We start from the raw sequence: 23255 nt of genomic DNA, 5'->3' as shown, positions 1-23255 counted from the left end.
AGATCAACTGTATTTGTTCCCATTGGCTAAAACTCCTAGAGCACTGTTTCCCAAATTTGACTGATGAGAAGACTCGGAAAAATCATCTAGGTCAGTTGTTAAAAATATAATCTTCTGGGACCACATCAAACCCAGTGGATCCTGAGATCCTGAGAAGCTACACCTTCAACAATGAGTTTTCCAGGGGATTCTTACATCAAGCAAGTTTGGGACGGAGCCTTGGGAGGAAGCTGAGGAGTGTGCTGTAAGGCTGCCCTGGAGTAGAACAGTTAATAAATTTAATAAATCAGAGTGACCTGATAATGCAGTGTTACCACTGGGAGACTCAAGACTGACCAGGTGAGAGTGCTTGCCCACCACCTTCCTGAGACGCTGCCAGCCGGGAACAGCCACACCGCTTCCTCTGGGCAGAGCTGAGGGGTACTGGTGACTAAGAGCGTAGATGTGAGCCAGGCTCTTAGCATTCGAATCTCCACCTTCCCATCACCTTGAACAAGATCCGTACCTTCATCTTTCAAATTTATAGAATGGGAACAATAATAGTGTCTACCTTGTGGGGGTTATGTGAGAGTTTAAGATAGTTTTCATTATTTAAGAAGTAAACTAATGAGAGAACAAGTGGGTAAGAAATGGTAACTTACAAATAATACCCTTTCAAGGAAGAACAGAGCTTGTGCAAGGGTACAGAAAGGTAAACCTCTCCTGTCTACCTAGATACGGCCGCCACCCTCGCTGGCCGTAGTCCTTAGGGTTTTTTAATTTTTTATTTATTTATTTATTTAATTTTTATTTTTATTTTTTTAAGATTTTATTTATTTATTTGACAGATTGAGAGAGAGAGAGAAATCACAAGTAGGCAGAGAGGCAGGCAGAGAGAGAGGAGGAAGCAGGCTCCCCGCTGAGCGGAGAGCCCGATGTGGGGCTGGATCCCAGGACCCTGAGATCATGACCTGAGCTGAAGGCAGAGGCTTAACCCACTGAGTCACCCAGGCATCCCATCCTTAGTTTTTTTTATGTTAAAACACCTTAGCATTCAAATCCAGACCCAGAATCTAAACTAGTCTAAATCCCAGCTCCAGGGGTGTTCCCATTTCAAAACCAGGAAGCCAAGGTGGATTACTGGACCAAGTCAGCTCGCAGGTGGTAGGCTGGTCTTAGCAATGCTGGCTATTAGGGTTTCACTTCATCTGAGGTCTTCTCTTCATTTACTTGTTTTGTCACTCTGAGTCACTTGAGTCTCTGAGGGCCCCAAGTGCCTGGTGACCAAGTCACCAGGCATTCAGTGACTGCAGCTTAAGGTAGCTGCCAGAGGCTGGGGGGTGGGGGGGGTGGGGGACTCTTTCTGAACAATGTTTTGCTGCTTGAGAAGACAGAGACGGGGAACTCATCGTCATCATAATCTCACCGCTGCCTCTGCGGAAGGACCAGCCTTGCTCTGGCTGCCGCCGCGGTAAGCCCCAGGCGGAGGATCCCTGCGAGCGCAGTTGTCACTCACGAAGTATGTGCCTCTGCTGAAGCAGTTTCAGGTGGTGTACTGTAGCCTGGACTAAGATTTATTTTAAAGTCAGCGTTTTAGCTAGTACGGCTTTCCGGCCGAGGTAGGTCTGGTAGAGCTGGTCAACCCTCGTGATGGCTGTCACACTGCATGGGGTTGAGCCGCGGGACAAAGGCAGCCAGAGCCCTTAGAGGCCCGCACGGAAGATGAGGCGCCTTCATTTATCAAGGAGTGTAGTTGCTGGAGTAGAGGCCACATGGGAACAAGGTGCAACCCCCCTCCAAAATTGTAGTCCTTAGAATTTTAGGAGATTTCATTTATGATGAGATTATGATGTACCGTGTGCACTTCGTTGCGTAAGTCATAGATTGGTCTTTTTGTGGCCCAAGTTACCAAACTAGTGTAAATTTCTAGCTAGTATTTATTCTGTGTACTTCCTGAAGTATACAGAAGTACTTTCCTCCTCTGAATGTCATCTCCAGAGTCTGATGAAACCTAGGAACCCAGCACATCAGCCAAGTCACAGACCCTCCTCTGCTGGGCCAGAGAATCCTCAAGGGGATTGAAGCTGCTCTCCAGAAATAAGAGGTGTCCTTTAGAACTCAGCATAAGACATAAATCACCGAATTAGGCAAGAACATGCACAGTAGTAAAAATGCAGAAAAAATTTAAGAGCTACAGTTTTTCAGTAGGCAGCGGATGTAAAAATAACAGCCACAAAGGGTCAAAAATACTGTGTTAGTCCAAATAGAAGGTCATCACAAATGTGAGAGTTACTTTTTATCTTTTTCTTTCTTTACTTTTAAAAGATTTACTTATTTTAGAAAGAGAGTGGGTGCATGCGCATGTGTGGGATAAAGGACAGAGGGAGAGGGAGAGAGACAGAATCCTCAAGCTCTCTCCCTGCTGAGTGCAGAGCCCAGCATGGGGCTCGATCCCAGAAGTCCCGAGATCATACCTGAGCCAAAATCACGAGTTGGACACTTAGCCGACTGAGCCACCCAGGAGCCCCCAGGGTTACTTAATAAAGAAAGAAACTTTATCCGTTGCAAAGATGCTGGCTGTCATGTGAGATACTATGAATTCTGTACCTGAGGGGGTCCACTTTGCAGTTTGCTTTGCGTAATATTCATTTCATATGCCTATATTGACGTTGCTATAATTGAATAGAAATTCCATTTTTGCTTCAGTCTAAATAATTTCTGGACATTTCCTTGCTTTTAAAAGAACCAAAACAATACACTTAAAAACAAACAATGCAAAACTTTCAAAACTTTAAAGCAGAGGCTTAAAATCCCCCCCTTCTACCTGATTTCCTCCGAGGCTTATTTCAGTCCCTCTTCTTCCGCAGGGTTCAGAATGTGAATGGTGATACTATTCTCTGGACTATTGTACTGTTTTTAATCATAATGTACTTTCAGACCAATATGGTAAATGATGCAAATTTTTTTAATATCTCCCGAAGCCTTAGCTTTATGAATTTTTATGAATATTTAAATTTTCACAGTTCTGTGGGCATTTCATAGAACTATGGCAGTAACAAAAACTTGAAATACGAAACTGCTGCTTTGTGCATTTGGTTGGTATATTTGTTATCAACTCTTTTTAACTTCCGGTATTAAAATTTAACATCAAAAAGCACAAGCCCAGTTAAGCAAGATGAAAAAGTCTAAGTTTTAATGATCTGCTCTGTAGCATTGTGTTCCTAGTGAATACTCTACACTTAACAATTTGTTAAGTGGGTAGATTTCATGTTACATGTTCTTAGTTAAAAAAAAAAAAAAAAAACCAAGGGAAAAAAAGGGGACAAACCCACAAAGACAAAGGCAAAAGGAGGAAGCAAAGGGCACAAGTGCCCATGGGTCATAAAAGGAACTGAAAAGCTGCCGGGATGCCCGCCTATAGCTTCTCTATCCCTTGGCTACCCCCAGAATGCCATCCCCTTTCCCTGCTGCTGTGACTCCTTCTCCCAATACTGCCGATGGCCTCAGGTTCACGGTCTTGGAGTCCACACTCAAGAGGTTGTATTTTCCTGCCTCCGATTAGAAAACTCCAGGGAAGGATCCTACTGTCCTGGACTGTATTACTGTTCCTCTGTGTGTCTGTGATGGGCCACGCCCGATAGCTCTATATCATCAAAACAGAGGGAGGAGCATTTCCTCAAAAGAAGGTTATACTGTCAAGAACAGAAGAGAGTGGCCATGGGAAAGACAGATAATAAAGTTGTTGGCAGACCACTGATCTGCTTCCCAGCACACCAATGTGTGCAGAAGTATGTACATACACACGCCCATGCACACCTTCTCATACCGTTTCCACTAACAGGGTTTCCCTTCACATAAGGCAGTATTCTACGTATACCTGCGAATGCGTGCACAACTCTCCCAGGAGTCTGTCGCCTCCTTTGACAGCCCCAGGCCCTGGATACCTAGGCCGTGTCCACTCATCCAGGTCAGGTCTCCCTATGTCTTTTTGTGACAAGTTAACCCATCCTACCCTGAAGCAAATAGTATGTTGTACAAGGTAGCGATCAGAAAGGAGGATCATTGTAATTCAGATAGGACAGGGAAGGGACAGAAAGCATGGCATATTAAGCCATATTTGCCTATGTTTCCTTTTGAAACACCACCAAAATGACAGCCAAGAGATTATCCTGAGTAAATGCCCACTAGGAGAAGGAAAACCGGAAGAGGAGACAATAGCAATGAGAATTTGGAAACAGCAGAGCAGCTGGGTGAGTGGACACTGATTTTACAGACTGGAGAAGACCAAGGCCTCGGTTGATGGTGAGAGGAGGCAGTGGTTTGCAACAGTGAGGGGAGCCCAGAAGAAAGCCCGTCCCAGGAATGAGAAGGCTCGGAAAAGGGGTTGCAGAACAGAGGCTGGCAGTCTGTGCAGAAGCGCTTAGAGCCACAGATTGTCTATGTCCGGGGTAACGGCCCCTCCCCCAACTCTGCCAAACAGCCGAGGTTTGTGTTGGGGTTTCCCGGAAGGAACAATACAACCCGCATAAGACCCTACTTGTCTTCATTATCTCACCCCGGGTGGGCTGAGGCAACTGCTTTCAGATAACCTGTCTCCCTCCGTTGTAGTGTCATTCTGAAGACTTCAGGAAATCACTACTCCATCCTGTTTTTCCTCTCAGGGTGCCTGGAACTCTGGCCGTAAGGGGCACAAGACCTAAGTCCCAGCGTCCTAGAGAGTACAGGTTAACCCGTTGCTTTCCTCAGCAGACTGAGGGATTCCCCCCTTGGGATGGAGAGTTGCTCCCATCCACACCCCAGCTTGACTCAGCGAGTTCTCCTCAGTGTTACTCTCCACTTTGAGTATCCGTTTCTATTTTAGTCAGAACCCTTGGCTATAAGTGACAGAAGCTTGGTTTGAATTAGCTTAGGGAAAACAAGAAGGTTTTTTGGTTTGTTTTAATTTATTTTGGAGTGTGTGTGCATCCAAGTTGGGGGAGGGCCAGAGGGAAAGAGACAGAAGCAGACTCTGTGCCTAGTTCGGAGCCCAACCAGGTACTCAATCTCAGGACCCTGAGATCATGACCTGAGCTGAAACCAAGAGTTGGATGTTTAACCCACTGAGCCACCCAGGTGCCCCTGAAGGTTTTTGTTTTTGTAGCCAAACTGTGGGAAGGGCAGAGTGTTATTGTGGCTGGTCCTCAGGGATGACGAGAGCCAGGGAAGCTCTGACTCCCTTAGGTGTCTCCCTATCTCTCTCTGCTACCCTCATGCTCCTTGTTCTTCCCTGTTGTATGTCAGCTGCTGCTTCCTGAGTGTAGCTACCTTTCACATGGCATGTGTGACACCTGTGTGTTCATATTTCATAACCTCAGTGCCCTACAGTGATTGACCCTCTCTTTGTACCAACTTGAAAAATTCCAATGGAAGTTCTTTTTGGTCCATCATGGGTCATGTTACTCACCCTAAGTTTTCTGTTTTCTGGCCCCATAAGATAACATGGTTGAATGGGTAAGGGTCAGTCTCCAAAGAAGGCGGGGTCTGCTATCTGTGGAGAAGGTAGGATGCTGAAGAGACATGTAGCTGTAGCCTTCTTTATTGTGTGGTTTCTGGAAAATACTGTATATGTAAGTAGATTACATCACCCCTCCATTAGCATAGGTTTGTTTCAGGAGGCCCTTTTTCCCCCTACCACCTCATTTTTATTTCTCTCAAGGGTTAAATAATGCTTTCTGTTCTGTTCAGTTTATAAAGATGTATTGTGTTGGGACATAACACTGTCTTTGGGTGATAGCCTTAGAGTTTATCTCTAAGCTCTAAGGCAAACCTTAGAGCTACTAATTCTGAGTAGTCACCAGTTGCTAGGAATCTTAAGAAAAGTCAAGATTTTATCAGTCAGAAGTTTTTAGCTTTAACACATACTTCAGAAGGAGAAGCGTTTTGTGCAGGGGCAGAGGGAGAGCAAGAACCCCAAGCAGGCTCCATGCATGACAGGGGGCTCGATCTCACCACCCTGAGATCATGACCTGAGCCAACACCAAGAGTCAGACCCATAACTGCCTGAGCCATGCAGGCGCCCTGGAAACACATTTTTTAAAGGCCAGAAGAGACCATAATATAAATATTATTTCTGAGCTGAAGACACACAGATGAGTTATACTATAATAGTATTAAAATGGCTTTCTGAGTGGGTGCCAAGGTAAAGGTTTTATCTTGTTATCTACAGAATACTACAGAATGAAAAAAGCCACAACGTGCTGTGTTTTAGACTGAAAATAACAGACTGAAAATATTGGCGCAACTAAAAAAGGTAAACCGAAATTGGTCAAGCCCGAAACTCTCCATTTGTGAGCTCAGCTACTGATGCTCTTCCCCCCTGTGAAATGAGAAGAAGAGCTTGGTTGAGGGGCTCCTGGGTGGCTCATTTGATTTCTTCTGTGACTCTTGATCTTAGCTCAGGTCTTGATCTCAGGGTTGTGAGTTCCATCCCCAGCGTGGAGCTTACTTAAAAAAAAGTTTTTAAAGAAATTTTAAAAAATAAGTTTAAAAAAGCATTTGGTTGAAAAGCAAGAATTAATGAGGATTTAAGCATGAGCATGAAACAACTAGTTTGCATGAATTCTTCATGAAGATCTCTCCAAGACAACACAAGAATTACTTTTTTCTCTAATCTATTTTTGAAAAACAGAGAAGCAGAGTAATTGAAAATTAACACATAATCTTATGGGGCTGTAGGGTCCTCAGTGTTGGCAGATTTCCAAAGTCCATCTGATGGCCCAGGCAGACAGCCAGGTTTCAGCTGCTTCTGGGTTGGGATTAAATTCCATTTCCATTCAAGCATTTAAGAAAGACCCTTCAGCAATTCTAACTCAGGTTAGGGCAAAGAAAAAGCTTGAGTATTCCAAGTTCATACTGTAAACCTTAAGTTTGAAAAATTGAAGCTTACAGGGGCGTTTGGGTGGCTCAGTGGATTAAGCCTCTGCCTTCGGCTCAGGTCATGGTTCCAGGGTCCTGGGATCCTGGGATCAAGCCCCATATAGGGCTCTCTGCTCAGCGGGGAGCCTGCTTCCTTCTCTCTCTCTCTCTGTGATCTCTGTCAAGTAAATAAATTTTTTAAATCTTAAAAAAAAAAAAAAGAAAGAAAAATTAAAGCTTACAGAAGCACAGTAACTAAGTTTCCTCCTCTCATTGGACTCAGGCTAGAGGTGCTCAACATGAGCAAGAATTGCATCCATTATAGACTGTCAGCCGAACGGAGGGGAAGAAGCAACAGGTCTGGGAGGAAAACTATGAGTTCAGTGTTGCCATGTTCAGAGTGAGACGCCTGAGGGACTGTGAGAGTGAAGGCAGGCTTATGGGTTTTGGATATGGGGGCTAAGGAAGGGGATAGATGATTCTCTAGGTTTCTTTCTGGCTTAAGTTAAGGTACTTTGTAGTTGAAACACAGGAGGAAGATTTGGGCAAGACGAACCAGATTATGCTGAGTTAGAAGTGCCTAAGGGACACAGAGGAACCAGACCTTAGCATGAGTTCCTGGAATCCAGACTCTTCCAACTACCTCAGATTCACACTAGCAAAGAACCGATAGGTACTCAGATCCAACAAATGACCAGTAAGAACCTAAACACACACACACACACACACACACACACACAATTTTACCCGTTTTTTACATCTGTCTTGGACTGTTAAGTCGATTACCTCTTGACCATATGTCCTGTTAAGAAGCTGACACAGGGGTGGATCAGTTAGTTAAGTGTCTGCCTTTGGGTCAGGTCACGATCCCAGAGTCCTGGGATTGAGTCCCACCTTGGGCCCCCTGCTCATGGGGGAGCCTGCTTCTCCCTTTGTACCCCCACTCGTGGACACTCTCTCTTTCATAAATAAATAAAATCTTAAAAAAAAAAAAAAAAAGCTGACTCAGTGCACCACCCTGCTTTGTAGTGACATGCCAAGGGCTTGCACATTTAACCAGAAATCCCTATAGCGATGCTGAAACTCCTGTGGTGGTTCAGTTTAACCATGGTTTTTCATTCCTTGTAACATCAAACTATCAAAATATTTCCACTTACCGTAGTAAAGCAGATATTTAAAACAAATCCATGCTGTGGTTAAAAAAAAGAAATCTTTTTTCTCGTGGATCTTATTAGGAAATCTCTAATCTACTCCCCGTCTCACCCTCAAAACATTCTTTCCTTTGTCACCAGAGGGTTTTTTCTGAATGCAAATCTAGTGATGTTACTCTCCTGGTCAAAACTTTTCAGTGGTTCTTTTGTTCCACAGCACTGTCCAATAGCAGGGAAACCAGCATGGTAGCCACCAGCCATGTGAGGTTGCTGAGCACTTGAAATGTGACAGAGGTACGCCCGGGTGCCTCAGTTGTTAAGCGTCTGCCCTCCGCTCAGGTCATGGTCCTGGTGTCCTGGGATCGAGTCCCACATTAGGCTCCTTACTCAGCAGGGAGCCTGCTTCTCCCTCTGCCTCTGCCTTCCTCTCTCCCTGTCTCTCATGAATAAATAAATAAAATTAAAAAAAAAAAAGAAAGAAATGTGACACAGGAAGTGAATTTCTAATTTTATTTAATTTGAATTAATTTGAATTTAAACAGGTACATGCGGCTGGTGGTAGCACAGTCCTACAGGATTAGTCAGCTGTGCCTGGGTCCCGCTGACTGTGGTGTCCTCGTCCCCTGGCACAGTGCCCCACACCTCGTAGGTGCTCCAGAGACTGACGCAAATGCCCAGTTTCCACCAGAAGTGCTACTAGAACTATCATATTCAGCCATGAAAATCACTTTTGTGGGTTGAATTGACATTTGTCAGCTTGACATTTGTGGCTTATGAAGCTATTCCCAGGCGACTGTGGCCAGCCTCCCCAGCCCTGCCTTATTTCACTCTTTTTACTCGGCATCTATCCACAGAACTCCTCAAGTCATTTACAGTTTCCCAAGCAGGTTTCTGCACGAGCTGCTTCCACCTTTCATGCCTTCCCACCCCCTTCCCCTTTATTCCCCTCACTTTGTCATCTAATTCTTTCTTCTCCTCCAGGAAGCCTTTGCTGATACCCTAAACTAGATAAAGTGTTCTTCCTCTGTAATCCGTAGCATCTTTGTATACCAGCATACCATAATTACCTGTTTGTTGGATGCCTTTCTAGATAGACTATGAGCTCATTGAAGTTGAGGACTCACCAGACTTTATCCAGAAACTTACTTCTTTCCTCCAAATCTTGCCGCTTAATCAGTAGTTCCTCTGTTAGGAGAAGGATATTCTTCTTCAATTACTGTGAGCACGTGGCATCTTATAGCATTGCCTGCTTAGTCCATTAAGAGCAGAGAAATGAAGGACATGAGTCATCCTGATGTATCTGGTTCTACTCCAGTACTTTATCGCTCCCTCTAGCCGCCCCTGCCGCTGGTTATCTGTCCCTTTCCCACAGTGAGAAACCTGGCTTCTGTCACCCACCAGCCTTGTTTAGCCCTGGTAGCATGGATAGCAGTTTCAAAATTGTTGATTTATTTCTTCAGTAGGTTATTGAGATAGAATTCACTCACCATAATATCCATCCACTTAAAGTGTATCACCCAGTGGTTTTTGGTGTTCACAGAGCTGTGCGGCCATCACCACAATCAGTTTTAGAACATTTTCATCACTCCCCAGATTGATTTACTAAGATCACTCCCTGCAGTGTGGAGAATTGACTCTAGTGGGCAAGAATGGAAGGGGAGAGCAAGCAAGGGTTGTTGGGTGGTCCCAGTGGCACTTGGTGAGACGTTCCAGATGAGAAAGGGGTGGGGGGGGACGAAGGGGGCTGTGAAAGGGGCTGGCTTGAGGGTCTGGTTTCAGAGAAGAGCCAGCAGGACCAAGTAACAGCTTGGATGTGGGGCCTCAGGAAACAAAGCCAGAAGCCGTCCACTTTGAGCTTGCTGGTTGGGTGAGGGGTGATGCTGTTCATTTAAACTGGCTGGTTTGGGGGTGCAGCAGATGAGGAAGTTGGTGGAGAGAGTCAGGGGTTCCAGTGTAAGCATGTTAGGTTTGGGATGCCTTTTAGGCAGCGCCAGGGAGATGCTGCATAGGCCCTCAAGTACACAATCCTGGGACTCCAGAGAGGGGTCACGGCTGGAGATGCAAAGTTGTGGGAATTACAGTAATACCTTTTTGGTAAGATTATCCTGAGAATAAGCAAAAGAGCATATGTGACATTCTCTGATAAGGTCACAGGTATTTTCTTGATAATGACAACTACATTATCTTCCTTAATCCTTCCTATACTCTCTAAACTAAGCAATACGTGAAGTAGATTTCATATTATTGTTATAATTCTACAGATGAGGGGACTGAAGCAGAGAGATTAATGTCCAGGCTCATACAGCAAGCCGGTGTGTGTGGATTAAACCCAAGACTGCTTCATCCAAAGCCCGGGCTCTGGTTTCTGTGCTCCCCTGCCTCCTGCTTAGTAGTGAGTCCTGCTCCCAGGGCTGCAGATGCCTCTGCTTCTGACCTTGTTCCCGCCACAGCTTACCCTAGATCCCCTCTCTGACCACTCACATCCCTTTCCCACAGCGGTGCCCCTTCACTTCTGCCAAAGGCGCCCTGTATTGCTGCCCGTAGAGCTTCTGCTGAAGCCATGAGACTTGAAAGCCCCCGTCCTCTAGCAGAGTGGGTCTCACCCTGGAGAGTGCCTTGGGAGAACCTGGAGGCTTGTTTTCAAATGCGTGGAGTGGGGAGGGTGTCTCAGGAGGGAAAAAACGCTGCTCCAGCTCCCCCCTCCCCTGCCAACCCTCCCTTCCCCACCAGAGATGTGCTCGTATCATTGTCACTCCTCTTTTAACTCTGGTTTATTCTACTCAGCCTTGCCTTTACTGACCTCTGATCTAATTGGATAAAATTCTACTATTGTGTCTTCTTTTTTTCTTATAATTTTGTGTATGTTTTTACCTGTATGGGATTCTAAACTATTCCACACTACTGATTTTGCTTTAGAAAAACAGATTTCTAAAACAAAACCTCTATGTAAGTTGGAGATTATATAGAGATTTACATTTTATCGAAAGGAAAGTGTTTAAATTCAAAAATTCCAAAATTCAAAAACAAATCTGGGAAAAAGAGGTACATCTTTGAATGTGAGTATATATATCACACATACAGCTAACATAATACCCACACCCCAATACAGAATTGTCAGAAAATCCATGGACCCTTAAGTTCCTGATTCACTATAGACTGCTCCTGATACTGCTTTTCATTTTGAAAAAAAAAAAAACAAAAAAAACTGCTTTTCATTTTAGTTTAGATCCCTAGTTATTGGGCAAATGACACTAGTTCTGAATAGCAGTCTTCATAGAAAATTAAAAATGGAGTTTAATGGACTGTTGGTTCCATTAGTGCTTCCGATTTCGTTCTTGTCATTCCCTTCAGAAGATATCCTGGTGAGATTCCCACTTCCTGTTCATTTCCAGAACGTGTTCTGTCAAGGAGACCAGTGCCATGCCCAGTGTTCAATCCAGTGATGAACTCTCAGGACTTGCCCGAGCTGATCTGTCAGTGGCTGTTGACACAGAAAGTTGCTCCCTTCTACGTGAAACACTTTCTGTACTTGCCTCCAGGAGTCCTGCTCGTCCTCCGTGGCCCCTTCAGCTAGTTTTTCCAAACCTCCTTGAACTCTAAACGCTAGTATGCCAGAGGGACCACCTCACTTTTCTGTTTGTCCTCCCCGTGTGTGACCCCACCTAGACACGGGGCTTTTACTACTGTCTCCATACCAGTGACTTCCAAACTTCTTTTTCCGGCCCAGACCTTTCCACTAGCTCTGACCTCACTGGTCTTCCTCCTAGTCAGTCCCTCCACTGGGATAAAAATCTTATAATTCGCATGTTCCAAACTGAGCTCCGGGTCTCCCCCTACCAGACCTGCCTCTCTCTCTCCGTCTTCCGCATCTCAGTTAGGGGTAATCTCGTGAGAACCCCTGATGCTTCTTCCATCTAAGGCATCCAATCATTAGATCAGCTTTCTCCAAAAACACTGTCAAAGTCTGCCCAGGATCCTGCCATCTCTTACCACCTCAACAGCAGCTACTGTCCTTCTAGCCACTCTTTCCTCTCATCTGGAATGTTGTAGGAGGCTTCTAATTAGCTGCTTCTTCCCCACTCTCTGACACTTCATGTTCCATAGTGCAGATGATCTTACTAAAGGAGAAGTTACAGCATACCCTGCATCTGCTCAAAACCCACAGCACCTTCTCGTAGCGGAGTAAAAGTTGAAGCCCTTATGGCGGCCTTCTATAACACTGCTACTTTTCAGTCTGTCTTCTGAAGAAGCAGTTTTGTTTTGTTCCGATTTCTAGTTTGAAGTAGACCAATACTTTACAGAAGTATAAACGTGAGTTACTACAGGGGCGCCTGAGTGGCTCAGCTGGTTAAGCAGCCAGCTCTTGATTTCGGCTCAGGTCACGATCTCAGGGTCATGATCTCAGGGTCATGATCTCAGGGTCATGAGACCTAACCCCTCCACCCCCCACCATCCCTCATCAGCTCCACACTCAGCACCAACTCTCCTTGTCCCTCTCCCTCCGCCCCCTCCCCTGCACAACCCCTGCTTGTGCACACTCTCTAAAAGCAATCAATTGATAAAATCTTCTTTAAAAAACGGAGTTACTACAGAGAGAATGTCCTCTGGTCATGGTGAAGTAGCTGATGTCAGATCAGTTCTCCCACTATAAACTTCCAGAAAACTATTCTAACTAAGCAACTGTTTTCGGAAATTAGACATTAAGTAGGGCAGGACCGTTCTCTGCGGGAAAGGAACTAAATGAGGAGAGCCCAATGATTGCCCAGGCTTTCTACTGGGAGGCATTTACTAAAGTCTAGTGCTAGAGACAAGCAGGGTAAGCCCTATTTGCTGAGGATAAGGAGAGAGAGATTGGAGTTTGGGAATGCTGGAATTTGCTAAGAGGAACACCAGAGGGAAGGAAGAATGCAGGAAAGAGCTCCGTAAACCTGCACATAGGTCCCTTAACTAAGCTACATTTGCATAGAACGAGATTTCACAAGACCACCAAAGAACAACTATCTGGGAAAGAACAGGTCCCAGAGATTTGAAAGTGGAACAGCTACGCAAGCTCAGCCTGTTGTTTGAGTTCCAACCAACCAGAGTGGTGACATCATCAAACACTGGGAGCATTCGGTAAAGACCCCAGACAGGCCACAGTTTAGGAGCAGGGTGAAAATAGCCCTAGATAAAAGTTACCCAACATCTGTACTAATGAAACTTTAACACAGGCCTCAAAAGGACAAATCCGTCCACAAGTAAATTAGCTACCAGATCCTTTAGAAGAAAACGAAATCCAGACATTCAACAACATAATCCTCAAAATTTCCATCATCCAATAAAAATTTATAGGACACAGAAAGCAGCAGGAAATTATGTTCTGCAACCAGAATAAAATTAGTCGGGGCAGCTGGGTGGCTCAGTGGGTTAAGCCTCTGCCTTCTGCTCAGGTCATTATCTCAGGATCCTGGGATGAGGCCCACAGTAGGGCCTCTGTTCTCTGCTCAGCAGGGAGCCTGGTTCCTCCTGTCTCTCTGCCTGCCTCTCTGCCTGCTTGTGATCTCTCTCTCTGTGTGTCAAATAAATAAAATCTTAAAAAAAATTAGTCAATATAAACAGATCCAGAAATAACAGTCATGATGCAATGAACAGAGATGAACTTCAAAACAGCCAGAAGAGGGGGCACCTAGGTGGCTCAGTGGGTTAAGTGTCTGCCTTCGGCTCATGTCATGATCTCCAGGTCCTGGGATTGAGCCCCATGTCAGGCTTCCTGCTCAGCAGGGAGTCTGCCCCCCTCACCTGTCCTCCCTGCTCATTCTCTCTCTTTCTGTCTCTCTCTCAAATAAATAAAAATCTTAAACGAAAACCCAAGCACAATAAATACCAAAAATGTGAAGGAAAATATTAGCATAATGAGGAAAAAATTGAAATAAAAAAGAACCACCTATAAACATAATTGAAGTTTCTGCATATATATTCTACTTCAGTGACAAAAAGTCTTAAATTAAAAAATAGAACTTCTGGAGTTGAAGGAGATAATACCCGAAATGAAAAAGCCTATGAATGGATTTAACAGTATATCAGAAATTACAGAAGAAAAAGTCCACTGAACTTAAAGACATAGCAATACAAACTATCCAAAATACAATGCTGAAAAATGAACAGAACCTCCAAGACTTCTGGGACAGTGGCAACCAGCCCAACAGGATTAGGAGGAGAGGAGAGGGGGAAGGAGAAGAGGGAGGAGAGAAAAAGTATTTCAGGAAATATTTTTTTCCAAATTTCCAGGTAAATTTTTACAAATTTGATAAAAACTATAAACCCATAAGTACAAAAAATTCAACAACTATAATCAGGATAAACAGAGAAAACCATACCAAGGTACATCACAGTCAAATTGCTGAAAACCAGTGATGAAGAAAAAGTATTAAAAGCATCTAGAGGAAAAAAGATGTTCTATACAGTAGAAGAAAGATAAGATTTTTGAAGTGATTCCTCATTAAAAACAGGGGTGCCTGGGTGGCTCAGTGGGTTAAGCCGCTGCCTTCGGCTCAGGTCATGATCACGGGGTCCTGGGATCGAGTCCCACATCGGGCTCTCTGCTCAGCAGGGAGCCTGCTTCCCTCTCTCTCTCTGCCTGCCTCTCTGCCTACTTGTGATCTCTGTCTGTCAAATAAATAAATAAAATCTTAAAAAAAAAAAATGCACACAGGGTGCCTGGGTGGCTCAGTCGGTTAAGTGTCTGCCTTCACTCAGGTCATGATGCCAGGGTCCTGGGATCGAGCCCCGCATCGGCCTCCATGCTCAGTGGAGAGTGCTTCTTCCTCTGCATGCCATCCCGCCTGCTTGTCCTTGCGTGCTCTCTCTCTCAAATAAATAATAAAATCTTAAAAAAACAATGCAAGCTAGCAGAAAATTGAATGGCATTTGAAAGTAGTAAGAGAACCTGTTTTTATTCCTTCTAAAATATATAGATTTCCTAGCTTTATCGACTGAAAAATTCTAGAAGCATTGATCACCCAGGAACAAGGAGCACCCTAGTACGCTAACTGTGACCTCTAAACACTCTTTCCTGGTAAAAGGAAACTGCAGTCCTTGAAGGAATAGTTGATTCCAAGAGTGGGGCAGGACATACACGATGAGACTGGGGCATCTTACTGTGCCAACCAAGGAAGCTGATGATATCTAATGGCTGTATTAGATTAACACAGGAGCCTACTTACAGCAGCTCCCACTGGCCAAAGATAGGACAATTTGAGCATCAAAAAGATGATTGTAGCAATCAGATACATGAAAATCTATGAGTTCTTAATGATACTAAAAAAGAAAACTCTTTGGTACCCATTGGAGGTTGCTAGGGCACTAATTCATTGTTCTGAAATTTGTTAAATAGTAAGAAATGCCAACCATTGGTTTTACCTTTTCTGAATTATTAATATTTCAAGATAAGCAAAGAGAGAAAACTAATAAATGCAGAAAAGATGATAAAATTGGAAACTGGGTCTTCGTAAACCTGCCCCCCCCACCCAAGAAATAATGAATCTAGTCAAAATCATCAGTAAATGCTAAATCCATTAGGTGAAAAGTTGATGGGGGACTTTATAATGGAGAGATGTAATCAATCAATCAGCCAATAAGATGTAATCATGTTTATAGTTTTTATCAAATTTGTAAAAATTTACCTGAATCCAGTGAGCAATATTTTTATTCCATTGTGTGTCCCCTATTTGATGTATAAGTGCACCATATTACCTACAACAGATTCTAGCCCCTTCTCAAAAAATGAAATGAAAGCAAAAGCTTTAATCAGATCTCTAGCTGTAGCCACAGGGTGTAGAGAAACAACTTAAATGGCACCAAGGAAACAGTTAAATCCAGAATGTTGGGTATGCTACTAGATAACCTGCTTTCTTCACAAATAAATGACATGACAGAAACAAGGAAAAGGAAGGACGGTTACATATTAAAAAACAGAAACATATCAACCAAATGCAATGTGTGTGGACCTTGTTGGAATCTTGATTCTAAATGTAGATGGATGTTTTTTAAGATTTGAGGAAATTTTCAGAGGGATTGAGTTAAAATTTTCTTGTTAATTTTTTTAGGTGTGATGATGGCACTGTGGTTGTGTAAATTAAGTATTCCCAAGTGAAATAATAAATTGTCTGGGATTTGCTTCAGCCATCTCTTTCTAGACAAAAAGTTGGGTGAAGGAAGAATATATTCAACAAGTTGACAAAATGTTAGTTTTTGTTGAACTTTGGTGATGGGTACATGAAAAGTAGTCATTAATTTACTCTCCATTTTGTGCATGTGTTAACATTCCTGGAGTAAAACATTTTTAGAAACTCTTGGGCTTAAAGACCTTCTGAATGTCTATAAAAGCCTCAGAATGTGTGCAGTGTTGTCTTACAATGAGGAATAATTCTGACAAGTTTGGTGTAAGTATCAGCTTTATGGGAGATAATAGAATGATGCTAAAGGCAATGTCCTTATAGAAATAAAAGGGTTTAACTGGTATCATGAAGTAATCCTGAAAATTCTTTACTTGTAGACAAAAGCTATTAAAACATCAGGGGGCATTTGGTGATGTTAAATAGACCCACTCTGCCTGTTTTCCTGCCATTGGGCATTCCCCAAAAGGAGCATCCATCCCAGAGCCCAGAACCTAGATAAGATTGGTGGGCAAGGCTTCCTGGTGACCCCTCCTTAGTTTCTCCTGTTCCGAGGCTGAAGTGTCAGTCAGCAAAGGCTGTTTCCTAAGACACCGCTTTTGTTCAAAGGATTGGTGAAATGTATTTTCTATGGTCTAACACCATATTCCATTATGCATTGTGGTTTTTTTTTATTGTTTTCCTTATCATGATTTTTTTTTCTATTTTTCTTTGAAGTTTGCCCAGTTTAATCCATGTTCATTTCTCGCTCTGTGTGTGTGTGTGTTGTGCTTGCTGTCTTTGCCTCCGTTGTTCCTAGGTTACAGTATAGCCAGGACATACCCAGTCACTCGGCCGATGAGCACGCGCTGATAGCCTCCTATGTGGCCCGTCTGCAGCACTGTGCACGGTCAGTGGTAGAGCAGCGGCAGCAGGCGGGCAGCCACGGGCTGGTCAGAGGGAGGGAGAGCCTTGTTACTTGGCCTTGCCAGCTGGAAAAAGCTCTGCATAGGGGGTTTTTCTTGAGACGCTACCAGTTACCTTTGGCAGAGTTGGAATAATTGCTAAAGCATTAACTTCTGAAAGAGAAGAAGCCTTGCCAAGCCCAGGCACTTACCTAAACATAGAGTCAGAAATGCTGTTTTGAAGTGGAGTTCACGTCCCTGAGCTTACACTGAAAGGCCATGTAAATCTCCAGCAGCTATGCCGTCCCCAAGATGCGCATTCACAGAGCTGTTTGAGGCAACCTCTCACTGATCATTCTTGACTAAATATCGAAACCTTTCTGTTGACATTCAGAGCGTAGGGTTGATCAACCCGTAGATATCTCACTGTGTCTAAACTTTGATACCATCGCCCTGTAACATCTCTGCATGTTACAACTTCATCTCTTCCCCCAAATCTATCACTGTTGATTACTTAAACCAGTGGTTTGCAACAGTGGTACTGGGTCATTGCCACCTGAGAGAGACTTTTCCCAAAAGATATGTGCCTCCACATGTGATCATTAGACGCGTTATAATAACTCCATATTCCCCTTTCTCTGAAAACTACTGGTAGTGACTCACTGTTAATGTGGGGATATGCCTGACTCCTCAGTGGGTCAGGATAGAAAAACATTGGATAACCATGAACTATAGCAAAGTTAACCCTTTAAAAGAATTAATACCAAACTAAATGCTGTTATATTCAGGTAGACCCAAGGCTACCTATCCACTCTGGTAGGTAGGCTTACCTACCACCGGTCTGCAGGGAGAACAGCAGGGAAAATTAAAGTAATCTCTACACAGTCTCTACATAGCAGCAGATAGACTCTTAATTCTTAGAGAGGAATCCTAATTTATTAACGAAGCACATAAGGAGTCTGGAGCCTTACATTTTGATCTTAGTTTTGCCCAGAACATGCCTTGGCTTCGTAAGAAGGTGAGCTGACCTTGTTTTTATTTCCTGTGATGACAAGAATAAATAATCATGTGAAAAATATATATTTGGAAAGGACTATTTCTCTATTATATTTCATGCCATTTTCCATAGTTTAGCCAGTGTGACTAAATAGTATTGGTATTTTGGGGCATTTATTTAACTCTAAAGTCTACTTTCCTACTTCCCAAGTACATTTAACAGGCTTTTCCTCCAGGAAGGAAGGAGAGGCCTAATAACTGCATCATGTCACCCAAGAGTGTCTCTCCAGCCAACAGATGATTTCTGTGCACTATGTTCCGGCTCCATGGGTCTCTAGGAATAAAGTTGTCTCATCCCTGGCAGGACAGCTCACTTCTCATCAGTAAGGGCAGTTGTCCAGGTGATTAAAAGTTTCCATGGTGAAAATAGAAGCAGAATGTTGGCAGAGATTGCAACCTGATATTTCAGCTCCCAAAAATTTTTGGGAGGTTTAGCTAAGGTCCTTAAGCAACCTGGCTTAGGGTTTAGGCTTCCTGAGCAGGAACTGGTGGCCGAGAGCCCGCGCAGAACGTGAGGACTGGGTAAGTACTACATCTCTTCTTGATCTGTAGTCTAAGGAACTGAGCTTCATGCTTCCTCAAAGAAGGCAGAAATTTCCTGGCTAATTCTGAAAATGAAAGTCAGCTCAAGCGGAAAAATAAGGAACCTTTCTAATTTTCCTCTTAATTCTCATTGACCTTAAAACCTCTCATCAACATAAAGTTCTAGTTTCTGGCTGGAAAGCATAGCCAATTAAAGCAACCATGTCGTCCACACTTGGGTATAAATGACAAGTAGAATTAACCTTCCTAGGGAGATGGAACATGGTGGAAGAAGGGGAGCCTTTTTGCACAGAGGAAAAAATGAAGTTTTAGTTATATCCCTCGCCAAAACAAAGGGCAGCCACTCTAAGTCTCATTTCTTAGGTTGCCAGTCCCTCTTTAATTTTATCCACTTGTATAAGTAAATGTTCTTTTTTTTTTTTAAAGATAAAGGTAGTTCTCTTACTTCCAACAAACAACTTTAAGGCACGAATATTATAGTTCAGCCTTGACCTTGGGGCCTTGACCCTAGTGTGTTAAAGCTGACTGATGGTAGCATATTCTTATTACAAGATCATCTTGTTAGAGGATGATGATACAGACTCAGGTTTGCATACCTCAAATTATAAAGTATTCAGAAGTGGCGCAGGCAAAAGAAAGCACATTTTAAAAAATCCATCCTAGAGGAAAAACCAAGTAAATCTTAAAGAAGTAGCCACAACGATAGAAACAGAAAGGTGAAAAAATCTAGGAAAAATCCAATTGATTCTATACATGAAAAGCTCAGACACAGCTCTATCAGTTTAACTTCCTCCTTCCTGGATTCCCTCCCCCAAGTAATTATTACAAGATTTGATGAGTATTGGACTCATGTCTTTAAATTTTTTTGTATTACTCATCATGTTGCTAAATTCCATGCAGAAGTTTTTGGAAGGCCAAGAAACAAGGGCCACAGTAGAAGCAGACCATGACATCCATCTGTGATCAGTCATCATCACCTCTGTTACCTTAAAACACCTGCCAGACTTCAACAGACAATTCTGTAGCCACAGTCCCTATTGATCGGAGAGTGCCCTGCGATGGGTGAATGAGAGTTGGTGTAACATGCTAAACCAAAGGAGTCAGTTATTTCATTATCCAATCGAAAGGTCCTTATACCACGTATACACAGAGCTGGCCCGCTACTCAAGAACGCTTCATCCAGGCGCAGCAGCATCTGAGAGCCCACCTATGTAGGTCTTAAAGACCTTAAAGTTAGGATGCTGGTACTCTTAGGAAAGAGTAATAGACTGAATTAATTCACTCGAAGATGGAGCTATAATTGTGGAACAAACATGGTAAAAGACAGGAAAGAAGCATGAAAGCGAATGTTTGATACCATGGATTCGTCTCCAACTTTACCATAGGTTGGACCTGCCCTTGCTTGAGCTCCTCGGTTTTCTTTGCCCAGTGTTAAGCATACTTTCCTTCAGCCCTCCATTTTTTGTGATGCTTTAGTTTTCTCTTGGTCTTTTTAAATTTAAGACCTATGTCTAAAAGTTATGCATTTTCCCAAAGCATTTGATTAGAAATCCTCCCTCCCCTCAGACTTTGCAGATGCTCTGTCTTTTCCTAGACCTTGCGTTCAAAAAGAAGTGCCCCCTTCTGATGGTGTAGGAGCAGGGGGGATGCTGCTGAAGAGAAAGGGCACGTGTGGGCTCATCGTTTCTCTAAACCACCTTTCTCAGAAGACCATTAGTATCTATGACCCAGGCCTCTGTTTCTTTTGCTACCATACTTTTTTACAAACTTTCTCCCATCAGTTCTTTCTAAGAGAAAAGCAAGTGTAGGGAATGTTTAATAGATACCTGTTGAATTTTTTTCTCTTTGGCAGTGTCCTGGACAGTCCCAGCCGACTGGATGAGGAACACCGACTTATAGCTCGCTATGCTGCCCGGCTGGCTGCAGAAGCAGGAAACATGGTGAGTAAATGGAACGTCCTAGTAGAGTAGCAGAAATTAGCATTATTTTAATATATAAATGGTAGGGTGATGGTATACATGAAACTATAGGTATGTCAGAAACAGAAGGAGAGGAGTGGGTTTAGGGAAGGGAATATAGAGGCCTTTATTTTATCTACAGTATACTCTTTAAAAAATAAATCAAGAAAGTCAAAGAGCTAGAATTTGGTTCTTTAAAAAACAATAAAATTAATTACCCCCTAGAAATCCTGATCAAGACAAAAGGAAAGAAAACACAAATTATTAATATCACAAATGAAGGGCGCCTGGGTGGCTCAGTCGTTAAGCATCTGCCTTTGGCTCAGGTCATGATCCCAGGGTCCTGGGATCGAGCCCCTCAGCAGGCTCCCTGCTCAACAGGAAACCTGCTTCTCTTCCACTCCCCCTGCTTGTGTTCCCTCTCTCACTGTCTCTTTCTCTGTCAAATAAATAAATAAAATCTTCTAAAAAAAAAAATCACAAATGAAAGAAAGGGCATTGCTACAGGCCCTACAATATTATAAGGATAATAAGGGAATATCATGAGCAACTTTTTGCTAATAAATTTGGCAACCTAGATGAAATAGGCAAATTCCTTGAAAGATACAAATTAGGGGTGCCTGGCTTGGCTCAGTCAGTAGAGCGTGTAACTCTTGATCTTGAAGTTGTGGGTTCAAGCCCCATGTGGGGTGTAGAAATTACTTAAAAATAAAATCTTTAAAAAAAAAAAAAGACAAATTAGCCAAACTGACCTAAGAATAAATAGAAAATCTAAATAGTCCTAAATCTGTTAAGGATATTAAATTTGTAATTAAATTCCACAAAGAAAACTGTAAGCTCAGTGGAGAGTACTATCATATACTTAAGGAAGAAATAATAACAACCTGACATAAATTCTTAATAAAGGAAGAAGGAACACTTTCCAAGTCATTTTATCAGGCTACTGTAACCTGATAGAGAAACAAAAAAGGCCATTACAAGAAAACAAAATCAATAAACAAATTCTCTCATAAGCATGGATGAAAACACCTTTAACAAAATATTATTACCAAATTGAAGCCAGCAGTATGTAAAAAGGAGAGTACTCCACAATCAAGTGAGGTTTATCTTAGGAGTGCAGATTCATTTAATATATAAATCAACCAACGTATTTCACCGTATTAGCAGTTTAAAAAAGAAAATTAGGGGTGCCTGGGTGGCTCGGTGTGTTAAAACCTCTGCCTTCAGCTCAGGTCATGATCCCAGGGTCCTGGGATCGAACCCCACATTGGACTCTCTGCTCAGCAGGGAGCCTGCTTCCCCCTCTCTCTCTGCCTGCCTCTCTGCCTACTTGTGATCTCTGTCTGTCAAATAAATAAATAAAATCTTAAAAAAAAAAAAAAAGAAAATTATAAGATCGTTTCAACAGCTGCAGACAAGGTATTCGACAATACAGTGCCCATTTTTTATAACATTTTTCAATATACTAGGAGTTGAAGAAGCTTCTTCAATCTGATAAAGAACACCTACAAAAATTCTGTAACTAATATTATACTGAAAGTTTAAATTTTAGAGTATTTCTCCTACCTAATATTGAGAACAACCAAAGGTGTCCACTTTTCACTACCCCAATTCAAAATTGTACTGGACGCCTTAGCCAGTATAACATAACAAGAAGAAAAGGGCATAAATGTTGGAAAGGAAGAAGTGAAGCTGTTGTTATTTGCAAACGACATGATAATGTAAAGACAGGCCTAAGGAATCTATAAAAAATACTCCTAGAACAGATACATGACTTTATAGCAGTGTTGCAGGATAGAAAGGCAATGTAAAAAAATTGATTATATTTCCATCTACTAGCAGTGAGTAATTAGAAAACTAAACTTAGGAAAAAAACACCATTTACTATAAGATTAAAAAACATCCAATACTTATGGATAAATTGAATGAAAGATGTTAAGACTAAAAACTATAAAATATTGTTGAGAGGAATTAAAGAAAACCTAAGTAAGTGGAGAGGTATGCCATGGAATATTCAGATTCAGTATAATTAGGAGGGCACATTTTTCCAAATTAATCTATAGATTCAGTACCAGTCAAAATCCCAATAGACTTCGAAGAAATTGGCCAACTGATTTTAAAATACATTTGGAGGGGCACCTGGATGGCTCAGTGGGTTAAAGCCTCTGCCTTTGGCTCAGGTCATGATCCCAGGGACCTGGGAACAGGCCCCACATCGGGCTCTCTGCTCAGTGGGGAGCCTGCTTTTCACTCTCTCTCTGCCTGCCTCTCTGCCTACTTGTGATCTCTGTCTGTCAAATAAATGGGTAAAACCTTAAAATAAATAAATATATATATATATTTGGAAACCAGAGGACTTAGAAAAACCAAGAGTCTTTAAAAATAACAAAGTTGAAGGACTTAACCCTACTTGACATCAAGACTTACAGAAAGCCACAGTAATCAAGAAAGTGTGATATTGGCAAAAGGATAGACAAATAGGTCATCCATATAGTAAACTCATATGTATAAGGTCAAATGACTTCTTTTTGACAAGACAAAAAAAATTGAATTGGGAAGAGAAAATCTTTTTAACAAGTGCTTCTGGAACAATTGTATATTTATATGAAATAACCTCAACCCCTTCCTCATACTTTA

The 23255-nt window shown here is 42.6% G+C and overlaps 1 protein-coding gene across 6 annotated transcripts in view; it reads left to right on the top strand.

Moving 5' to 3' along the window:
• Positions 1–23255, top strand: part of DTNB (dystrobrevin beta) — a 231742-nt gene that overhangs the window by 154887 nt on the left and 53600 nt on the right. For 5 of the 6 annotated variants that reach the window (XM_032866980.1, XM_032866979.1, XM_032866978.1 and 2 more), the window contains 2 exons: positions 16977–17066; positions 20513–20600. In XM_032866980.1, the coding sequence (XP_032722871.1) occupies positions 16977–17066; positions 20513–20600 (178 nt within the window). The remainder of the gene's footprint in view (positions 1–16976; positions 17067–20512; positions 20601–23255) is intronic. The other variant, XM_032866977.1, reaches the window with a different exon arrangement.

This window comes from Lontra canadensis, unplaced genomic scaffold (assembly GCF_010015895.1).
Source record: "Lontra canadensis isolate GAN:19392208 unplaced genomic scaffold, GSC_riverotter_1.0 scaffold32, whole genome shotgun sequence".
NCBI classification, from domain to species: Eukaryota; Metazoa; Chordata; class Mammalia; order Carnivora; family Mustelidae; genus Lontra; species Lontra canadensis.
Note: the sequence above shows the minus strand (reverse complement) of the source record. Positions and strands in the feature narration are given on the sequence as shown.